Raw genomic sequence first — 11,795 nt, 5'->3', positions numbered from 1 at the left:
GGCAAAGGGATATATACAATATGGAGTCTTTTTTGACATTATGGGTAATCTGTAGCCAGCACCTCCCAATTTTGAAAATAACCATGAGACTGTATGGTAAAAATAGTCTAGTGCACAGCCTATTTAAGAAATTATTCAATTAAAATTACATAGCAATAAAATTACAAAATAAATAAATAAATAAACTTCTCAATAGCACCGTTTCACGGCCACTTATTAGGGCCACTTTTAAAAATAAACACTTAAAATAGGTTTTGTACACTTCATACAATGGCTGTGCACTGACTCAAAAATTTAAAACGTAAAAATATATGGTCGAAACTTACATACAGTATTCTATACTGTAGTATATAACTTAGGCAACTACCTCTCGCGTAATGTTCATGTGTTCGCGTCTTAACCTAATACATCAAAAAGTTTTGTCTAGTTAGACTACCTTGTATTTATCTTGTAAAGTTTCATTTTACGGCATTGATTATATCTTAATACATTCATCTTTTTTTTGCTGGAGAAAATGTGAGCTCGCGGACCACGCACTAATAAATCACTCAAACCTTTATCAGAATCGGATAGATGGACCAACCACCACATATAATGATGTTAAACGAGACGAAAAGTACTTTAAATTTACGAAAATAGAGAGAATAAACCTTTTACTGTACACGATAATTGTGACCAATCATATTGTTGTATTTCTGTTAATTTCTGTTAATTTGAGAATACTTCAATTTCATTGGTTGTTGGAAAATACCATAGAAGAAAATATGATAAATTTCTTCGCGAATACCTTATTTTATGAGCCCATAATTTTATTGATGGGGACATATTTATAAAAGAAACCATTTTTCTACAATGTCCAGCATTATTATTTAATGAAAAAGTGTTTGGTTTTGTCAGATCTTATTCATATTATAAGATCTGATACCCCATTTTCTTCTTTTCGTGTTGGATAGAAAATGAGGTGAATTAACCTATTGGATACGTCAATTTGTACATTCGATAAATTTTTATTCTGATATTGAAATAGCTTGAAAATTGTTTTCTACAATGTACGTTATATGTGTTAAATGATAAATTATTCCAAAGCATTATATCTGATCTATACAATCAGATCTGATATGTCATTTTCTTCTTTCGGTGTCGGAAAGATAGAAAATCTAAATTTGAAAATGTGATACAAAATGCTGTATATGTAGTAATTAATACATTAAAGGGCAAAATAGTCTATAGTTATAGATCTTGTATCACTATACCAAACGGGGAAATTTAGTGTGTATATTACCCGTCTGGCTCGGTTATATCAATTTCTTTCGGGTGATCAATATCCAATCAAAAAGGCGGAAAAAATCTGGAAGGGTAATAAACATATTTATTTAACCTTAAATATGTCACAGGGTGAGAAAAATGTGCAGCCTGACCGGGACCCTCGGACTACCGTACCGCGACTCTACCGACTGAGCTGCCCGTCCGCTTACACATCTTCTCCCCTAAATAGTGAACAGTTCTGAACGGCGACCAACTTCCCGCTATATTGAAATTCGTTCTCTAATTTCACAATGTGAATTAAACTCTGAGCTATATTCAGTCACGGTTCCCCGCAGGACACCAAATGTCACAGGGTATTAACATAATCAATTATGTGCGTATTGTTTCTCATTTTTCAGCTTAAATAAACATTTAATCTGAATAATAACACAATTAAAATGGCATTTATAAGTGTTGATAGAATGTGTTGTTTTTAGCTCTCTCTTAAAGATATATGATAATATTTCTTAAGTAATAACTCAACCTCTACACTTGTACTAGAGATATACGTGTAATTTTACATTATTTTCCAATATCTTTAATTTTCAGCTAATTTTGGTTTTACTGGGATCTTACATATTATCGGAAAAATATGATTTTTTTCGCTGTAACTTTTATTCAAAATAATAAAAAAGAATGGAATTTTACCCAAATAATTTTGGATTCTTAATACACGAAAACATTCCTTTACCAAGCATACAATTAAACATTTGACCGTAGAAATGTTTCTTTAAAATATGACATTATAAGAGGAAAAAATCGTGCAGACAACTCAATTTACCGGACATTGTGTTTGAAAATTTTTTGCAGTTCCAAATTCAAAATTATTTTTTTCATTTAAATATATATTCAATTGTCTCCTGAGATAACGTTGAGGAGAATTAAAATTAAAACCTATCTAAAATAACCCATTAAGGGGCTCAATATTCGGGCATGCGCAGAACAGAATATTCCTCCACATAACCAAGTCATGAAATAACTCGTAAACAAAAGGGTATGTTAGTAAACAATATTTACCTGGGAGTGGTTTTGTTGTTATTTACTCTGAAATAGAAAGTGTGTGTACGATAAAGACCGGATGATCTTTTAATCGAAGCAAAAAATAAAGCCTTATTATACAGAAATATATTTTGTCCGGTAAACTGATTATCCGGTTAATATGAAGGATTCCAGTATACCTTCAAATAAATTGAGTTTCAGTTAAACTGAGTATATACCTTTATTTTCAGCAGTATTGAGTCTTTTGAGTCTATTGAACCAGTACCTTTAAAATTGTTTTATAAAAACTAATACAATCAATACATTACGCATGTTACCGAAACATGTTATTTTCAAATGCAGTTTTGAGTTTATGATACAAAATAAATGTTGCTCTGTTTTTAGTTACAATGGGTACTACAGTTTTGAGACAGCTGTTTTATAGGTTTATTAAATGTCAGGAGCCATTCAGGAGCTTCCAGGTCCCATTTCATGCTCTGGTTAAGTCCAGGTCCACAAAAGAGCGTTCAGAGATCGCTGTTTCCATACGCTCTGATATTGCAGTTTTGAAAAATAACTTCTTTGCATTATTGTAATGTCTCTCTACTAGGTTTTGCATACATATAGGAATTAATTATGCATTCATACGCTTTTGAAATTTTGACTGAATACATATATCATGTTACTCGGGAGATAGGTGTATCTACGCATTTCGTTTCGCAACAGCTACTTTAACCTTTGTGCTATGTATTTTTTTACATATATGTTAGAGTAACTATAGCACACTCGTATTGTCACAAGGAAACACATCACTGTGTCACTCACATGCAATGTTTTTAAATTGGCTAAAACTTGGGCAAATAGAAGATTTAATATTGTAAGTCTCTCAAACTTTGTCTATACATTTCATTTTATCACACTGAGCCCTTCTATTCACTTTCTGTCTCTCAATTCTGATCTTATTGTCTTCCATGTCGAGAAATTAGTTAAATTTTGTCTTCATATGGGGGACGCTAAGCTCCTCTTTAGAATCCTATACAAGTTATTACTCACGTAAAAGTTATTTTTTTATCTTCTTGTAGACTTGTAATTACAATGTAAATGAAAGGAATTAAATGCAGGTACAATGAACTGCAGTAACAAAATTTAAATTATTTGGTGTTGCTAAAACAAATTATTGAAAAGTTTTTACAAGACAGTTTCATATAAGCTACTCTTAATTTAATTTATGCGTTGTAATTTTTTGAAAATAATGGTGAACAAGGCAGTCTGAAGGACAGCTAAATCCCCTTCCGCAATGAACATTTGTGTACTTCTTAACCTTTTGCCAACCATGACCTTGATGTTGTGACATACATATCATAAGCACATAGTCCGAAGATGGTGATTATTTGTGCCCAGTTACTTAAAATCTTCCACAAAGTCAAAAAGTTACGGAGAACATAGAACCTTGACTTGGGGGGTAGCAACCCAATTATTGGGCTCTGCAAATCGTCTTATAAAGGTGAACACTTTTAACAAGTTGATAAAAAAATCAGCGGTTTTAAAGTTATTAAGCGGACATGAAATGTAGACCTTTAAACACTTGATTTTTAAGTGTGACCTTGACCTTGGGGGAGCAACCCAGTTACTGCGCTCTGCACATTGTCTTATAATGTTGATCAATTATGCCAAGCTGTTTTATTAATTTCAAAAGTTTAAAAGTTATGGAGAGGACACAAAATGTAGACGTTTTAACATTTGACCTTAAAGTGTGACCTTGACCTTGGGGTAGTAACCCAATTATTGCGCTCTGTACATGTTCGTATAATGGTGATCAATTGTGCCAAGTAATCTTTTTTAAAAGTTCAGCAGATAAAAAGTTACGGAGCAGACACGAAATGTAGACTTTTTAACATTTGACCTAAAAGTCTGACCTTCACCTTTTGGAAAGCAACCAAATTTTTGAGCTCTGTATTTCATCTCATAATGGTGATCAGTTGTACGAAGTTATAAAAAAAATCAGCGTGTAAAATGTATTGAGCAGACACGAAATGTAGACTTTTTATTGTGAGATGAAGACTTTTTTACTTTTGAACTTTAAGTGTGACCTCGACCTTGGTGGTAGAAACCCAGTTATTGCACTCTGCACATTGTCTTATTATCGTGATAACTTGTGCCAAGTTATTAAAAACATATTTCAGTGGTTTAAAAGTTATGGAGCAGACACGAAATGTAGACTTTACATTATGAAATGAAGACTTTTTAACATTTGACCTTAAAGTGTGACCTTGACCTTGGGGGTAGCAACCCAATTTTTGCGCTCTGCACATCGTTTCATTACAGTGATCACTTGTGCCAAGTTATTTCAAAAATATATCAGCGGTTTAAAAGTTATGGGGCGGACTCGAAAGTGTTACGGACGGACTGACGGACGGACTGACTGACTGACGGACGGACGGACGGACGGAGGCCATTCCTATAATCCCTTTCCGCTACGTGGAAGGGGAGTAAAAAAAGAATATTGTTTGAACCAAACAGTATCGGCAAAAAATATGCTAGTCTCAAACATGCATGGTAACAACTTTAACGCGATTGAGACATCCACCCCAATTCTCCATACCCTCGGTTGTAAACGCCACGCTTGCTTTGTCGAGCTTTCACTACACGGACAATGATTCTTGCTAATAAATCTTAAATTCAAATATATTTACCTATTTTGTTTATCACTTACAGTAAAAGATGCAAGCTATTTTACTTTAAGTCGTTTTTTATTTATAGAATAATAAAATAGTTTAAATTATGAATTGTAAAATATAAGCTAAAAGTAAGACCATAACAGAATATAACTGTATCAGTATAATAATATCATGTCTTTTTCTTAAATCCCAAAAAATGTTTTCCTCGGACAAATTTGAATTAAAAGTACATGGTACATATAATGCGTATAGGTTATCTCGACTAGAAACAGGTAAAATAACCAACATGTATGTTTGTTTATTGTGTTGCTAATCGTAGATGAAAATATCAGTAAGCACATTCAAATAGCATAACAATACGCTAACCTCTAGTATTATGATTTACACATTTTAAAAACATACTATCCTTTTGTTTGTCCGAGGTATCTGTTTTTTATATGCTTTGCTTCCTGTATTGATGTCTTTTTTTATTTTAAAACAAACTTGGTAATAAGACAACATAGCTCATTTATACACATTTTCATTCACAATTGAACGAATTAAACACGGACGTTAGAGTCCGATTTGATCAATATTCATGTAATTTGAGCACACACAATCCCAATATCTGTAAAAAAATCTCGAGGTCGTGATTTTATTGTTTGCCAAAAGGTATTCAAATCTTAAAGAAGAAAGAAAGACATAAAAAACTTTGTTTAAATAAAACCAGATAAGTCTCCATGTTAAAACAAGTTGGTTAATATAATTATAACCATTTTTATAATTCTGCACGTTAGTAACGTCATTTTTCATCGGATAATCGTGACGTTTATATAGTTATATATACACGACTGCTGTCGATTCATGAAGAAATCTTACTTTTTTCTCAAAAAATGATGCTTGCTGTATTATAAATTCGTTTTAAAGATTGTTGACAGGTTATATGGCTGTATGTTAACAGATGTTTGCAATATAACCCTCGCCTAACGGCTCGGGTTATATTTACAAATAGCCTTTTATTTAGGGCCATATAACCTGTCAACGATCTTTATAACTAATAATATTCACCATGATAATACATGTATATGAATCATTCTTACACATGCATAAATTCATTTCTAGATAAAACTAAATTACAGCGAATGCAGGTGTAAGTGAATCAGCTATGTAAATCTATTTCATATTTAAATCAACTATTTTACTGATATAATTATGATACTCAAGTATTTCCTTCCTACAATACAAAAGTATTGCTTCTCATAAACATATATGTTGTAACTACTTGAAATATTAAAATGGATTTATTCCTAAAAATAAATGCAAAATTAAACCAGAAAGACAACACAGGGATTTTATTTTGGCCCAAAAACGCGCTCATGATTTTGAAATCTCGAGGTTTGTGCCGAAGACTTGACATCAGTTGGCATCCTACACTGCCCATTTTCAAGATAATCACGCATATTATCATATGTTTTTCTAAACTTAGACACGTTATTAAGTCGTCTGCATATTTCACATATACTGTATCTATGACCATACTCATATCTCTGCTCGTATACATCTTTTCTACGCAGAAAGTCAATGTACTTATCTTTGTCATTTGCGAGATTTAAAAGATACTGAACTAATGATGACGTATTGGAATAATGTGCAGTATTTATGTAAGTTTTTGTCGGAAGAACTCGGTCATAGTCCGCTCCACCTCGCACAACAACGACCCAGTTATATTCATAGTACAGAAAAAACTTTTCTGTAACATAATCGTTACATAAAGAATTCTCAAATCCCAGATAAAACTTATATTGCGGTATTATCTTTTGTAAAGTTTCTTCAGAAATTCGTTTGTTAGGTCCACACCGCCCATAAATGTCAACATCTAGGCCGTTCTTCACTAGTTCAGCGACGTATAGGTCACGTGCACTCTGCGGACGGCAGTTGCTTACAACCCATAGAGCTGTTTTTGTCTTAGCTTTATAAATGGCTTCATAGTCTAATTTTCTTGGAACAACTCTTGTTCTTAAGTAACCATAAGGGTGAGGCATGTCAGAGTCAATTCTATACGAAATAGACCAATTCATTGTGTTCCTCCAAGCAGGAGATTTATAGTCACTGTACCAATGATGTATTGGCGTTTCACCGCACTTGAATATCCAGGCCTGGTTAGGATTGCGATCTTTCGTATCAATCGGAGGCTTTGTACCCATGCCGCCATTACAAATTATAAACAGGAGGGCATCGGCGGTCTTTAGTAATGATTTGTCGCTCGTCATATAACAGTTATTGTATTCACATGTTTTAAACCTCTCATTTGTTGAAACTTCGTCTTCGAACCCTGGCTTGTTAAATATTAGCAAAGCCTTCTTTTTCTCATTTTCTCCAAACATTTTAAAAGACGTTTCGAACTGCTCCTTTGGATCTACAAGACTATACATTTTAAAATCTTCTAACTGGTCAGTTTGACGTGACCTATTAGTACCAAAGGTTACATTATGTATCTTACTTGAAATGTTTAATTCCCGAATATTATTATCCAGTTTTAAATGATTCACATTTGCCACGATATGTAATGATTGCGGCGTCCAATGTGACACTGTAACAGAGTGGAACAAAGAATTTATTGTAAGTAAAGTTCCAATAAGTATAACAATCGCAACAGATTTCTTTAATGTTAACCGGCGTTTCATTTTAATTCCTATATCCAAACTGTTATACAATCACTATTAATATTTTAAACATATGGCTATCTCTACAAACTTGATGTTACAAATGAATAGAGATATATGATACCCGCTGTCTATAGTTGGACCATTATATTTCGTATCGGGTATTTTTTTCCTTATTATTTAATTTAAGCTTGAATATGGATATCGTTTTAACTTTTATGCATTTTAATGTGTTTCAAGTGACATTATTCTCATTGCTGAGCGGTATTAACCATGTATTAACAAAGTGATTATCTTAAAGGTTATTAACCAATAATGGTTATAACATGTTTATGATAAAACATAAAAATGACCTAAAATGTAAAATGAATGTATCCCAACATTTTTTTTATAAATTGAACAATCCGGAGGATATTTATAGATTTTTCGTGATTCACATGGGTTATTGACTACACATGTGAAGTAAACCATAAAAAGTATGGTAAAATAAAGTTATTTCCACTTTAACCCGTACACTCACCATGCATAACGTCACTGTACAGTATATAAAGCTATATATTTATATTTTCTGTTTAGGGTTGTAAAATTAATGTGCTTCTGTTTGACCCAGATTTGTAAAAAAACACCTTAAAAGTTAACTTGTATTAATTAGATTTGCAACTGATATAAAACATATTGTCTGGTACTTTTGTTAATAAATTCCCATTTCCCATTCAAGCATAATTATGTTATATATTTACAAACTATGCCATAGCTGTAGGAGATGTCCAGAGATCCATACATTTCCAACGTTTGATTTAAATGATAAAATAATACATTGAATGACAGAAGTTTGACAATATATTTTGTTGACAGTGAGTTGGGCATCCATGGAATTATTGTCAAGCCATGCTTAAAGTAGCAGCATAATTCTTTGTTCCGGTATGTAGAGAATACCATACTTGTGTATGATATTTTAAAATCAGGCCTGATCAACTTCATAGTATATGACATTTGTTTAGTATAATAATTATCATGTTTTCATTATTAATTTGCGTTTCCTTTTTAGTATTTAAATGAAATAAAAACCTGTGAAGATTCTCTCGAGTTTATGCCGCGCGCAATAATATGCGAACTATATCAATAAGAAATAGTCCGGATATTTTATATACGAGAGTTTTAATATTTAAAAATCCAATTCGATATAAAGGGTTATCAATTAAATATTTTCAACTCGTATGAGGCAAAAATGTCCCGTTTCCTTTATTTCATTTCAATATGTATGATAAGGTGCCTGATAAAGGTGAGGATAACTTATTAAGCTAAATTTATCAAGCATGCAGTTTATCAATAGAAATCAATGTAATGACATGATAAATTTGTTTACATACAACATGCCAGAATATTAAATAACAGAGATATTTTTTTTTTGCAAATCAATATAATGTTTTTAAATTCTTATGAAATATTCATCAGAATCGTGGTCGATTCTAATGTGGTTCGATTTATATTTGAGACACAAATAAAATTAAACAATAAAGAATGATGATTTAAATAAGTAGACACATTTCCGAATCAGTGGTTTCCAGCAAACTGTATCGAACGTTTCATTTAAAAACGCTTGAGGTTCATGGATCTCATGGAGAAAAAATGCCCCCCCCCCCACTTATCATTATAATTTACCTCTTATATTGTAATAATCCAAAGAAATAAAGTAATCTCAAAATAATATCTAAATGTGTTTGTTTTTATGTTTTTAAAGATTGTCGATCACTTGTCACTGCTCATGTTTGAGGACTTTGTATCATTATAATGCTTTGACCTACATTCGGTGAGGTAACCAACATACGGTATTTAGAATCATTGTGACATCATATCTGTTATATCATTTGAGACCAGTATCTTACTACTGCCTTCTAATATATCATTTTATACCAATATCTTACTACTGCCTTGTTATATCATTTTAGACCAGTATCTTACTACTGCCTTCTAATAGATCATTTTAGACCTACATTCAGTGAGGTAACCAACATACGGTATTTAGAATCATTGTGACATCATATCTGTTATATCATTTTAGACCAATATCTTACAACTGTCTTGTTATATCATTTTAGACCAGTATCTTACTACTGCCTTGTTATATATCATTTTAGACCAGTATCTTACTACTGCCTTCTAATAGATCATTTTAGACCTACATTCGGTGAGGTAACCATTACTAACCAACATACGGTATTTAGAATCATTGTGACATCATATCTGTTATATCATTTTAGACCAATATCTTACAACTGTCTTGTTATATCATTTTAGACCAGTATCTTACTACTGCCTTGTTATATCATTTTAGACCAATATCTTACAACTGTCTTGTTATATCATTTTAGACCAGTATCTAACTACTGCCTTGTTATATATCATTTTAGACCAGTATCTTACTACTGCCTTGTTATATCATTTTAGACCAGTATCTTACTACTGTCTTGTTATATCATTTTAGACCAGTATCTTACTACTGTCTTGTTATATCATTTTAGACCAGTATCTTACTACTGTCTTGTTATATCATTTTAGACCAATATCTTACAACTGTCTTGTTATATCATTTTAGACCAGTATCTAACTACTGCCTTGTTATATATCATTTTAGACCAGTATCTTACTACTGCCTTGTTATATCATTTTAGACCAGTATCTTACTACTGTCTTGTTATATCATTTTAGACCAGTATCTTACTACTGTCTTGTTATATCATTTTAGACCAGTATCTTACTACTGTCTTGTTATATCATTTTAGACCAGTATCTTACTACTGCCTTGTTATATCATTTTAGACCAGTATCTTACTACTGCCTTGTTACATCATTTTAGACCAGTATCTTACTACTGCCTTGTTATATCATTTTAGACCAGTATCTTACTACTGCCTTGTTATATCATTTTAGACCAGTATCTTACTACTGTCTTGTTATATCATTTTAGACCAGTATCTTACTACTGCCTTGTTATATCATTTTAGACCAGTATCTTACTACTGCCTTCTAATAGATCATTTTAGACCTACATTCGGTGAGGTAACCAACATACGGTATTTAGAATCATTGTGACATCATATCTGTTATATCATTTTAGACCAATATCTTACAACTGTCTTGTTATATCATTTTAGACCAGTATCTTACTACTGCCTTGTTATATATCATTTTAGACCAGTATCTTACTACTGCCTTCTAATAGATCATTTTAGACCTACATTCGGTGAGGTAACCAACATACGGTATTTAGAATCATTGTGACATCATATCTGTTATATCATTTTAGACCAATATCTTACAACTGTCTTGTTATATCATTTTAGACCAGTATCTTACTACTGCCTTGTTATATCATTTTAGACCAGTATCTTACTACTGTCTTGTTATATCATTTTAGACCAGTATCTTACTACTGTCTTGTTATATCATTTTAGACCAGTATCTTACTACTGTCTCGTTATATCATTTTAGACCAATATCTTACTACTGCCTTGTTATATCATTTTAGACCAGTATCTTACTACTGTCTTGTTATATCATTTTAGACCAGTATCGTACTACTGCCTTGTTATATCATTTTAGACCAGTATCTTACTACTGTCTTGTTATATCATTTTAGACCAGTATCTTACTACTGCCTTGTTATATCATTTTAGACCAGTATCTTACTACTGTCTTGTTATATCATTTTAGACCAGTATCTTACTACTGCCTTGTTATATCATTTTAGACCAATATCTTACTACTGCCTTGTTATATCATTTTAGACCAGTATCTTACTACTGCCTTGTTATATCATTTTAGACCAGTATCTTACTACTGTCTTGTTATATCATTTTAGACCAGTATCTTACTACTGCCTTGTTATATCATTTTAGACCAATATCTTACTACTGCCTTGTTATATCATTTTAGACCAGTATCTTACTACTGCCTTCTAATAGATCATTTTAGACCAGTATCTTACCACTGTCTTGTTATATCATTTTAGACCAGTATCTTACTACTGCCTTGTTATATATTATTTTAGACCAGTATCTTACTACTGTCTTGTTATATCATTTTAGACCAATATCTTACTACTGCCTTGTTTACGGGATGTCAATGTTTGAAGCTAACAACACAAAACAGTTCTATTATCTCTAGGAAACAAAATGGTGTTTCTATGGTA

At 32.0% G+C, this 11,795-nt stretch overlaps 1 protein-coding gene across 1 annotated transcript; it reads right to left on the bottom strand.

The window, feature by feature from the left end:
• Positions 1 to 5,244: 5,244 nt before the first annotated feature.
• Positions 5,245 to 7,757, bottom strand: LOC132739405 (alpha-(1,3)-fucosyltransferase fut-5-like). The gene has a single exon (XM_060727106.1). It carries the CDS (start codon positions 7,622 to 7,624, stop codon positions 6,293 to 6,295), a length of 1,332 nt encoding a protein of 443 aa, XP_060583089.1. The 5' UTR covers positions 7,625 to 7,757; the 3' UTR covers positions 5,245 to 6,292.
• Between the last annotated feature and the right edge of the window lie 4,038 nt (positions 7,758 to 11,795).

Source organism: Ruditapes philippinarum, unplaced genomic scaffold, assembly GCF_026571515.1.
Source record: "Ruditapes philippinarum isolate M1 unplaced genomic scaffold, ASM2657151v2 ctg19_1_1_1_1, whole genome shotgun sequence".
Classification (NCBI taxonomy): Eukaryota; Metazoa; Mollusca; class Bivalvia; order Venerida; family Veneridae; genus Ruditapes; species Ruditapes philippinarum.
Note: the sequence above shows the minus strand (reverse complement) of the source record. Positions and strands in the feature narration are given on the sequence as shown.

Bases quoted from the DNA above. Each gene is read 5' to 3' on its own strand.
- LOC132739405 (XM_060727106.1), bottom strand. From the start codon at position 7,624: ATGAAACGCCGGTTAACATTAAAGAAATCTGTTGCGATTGTTATACTT.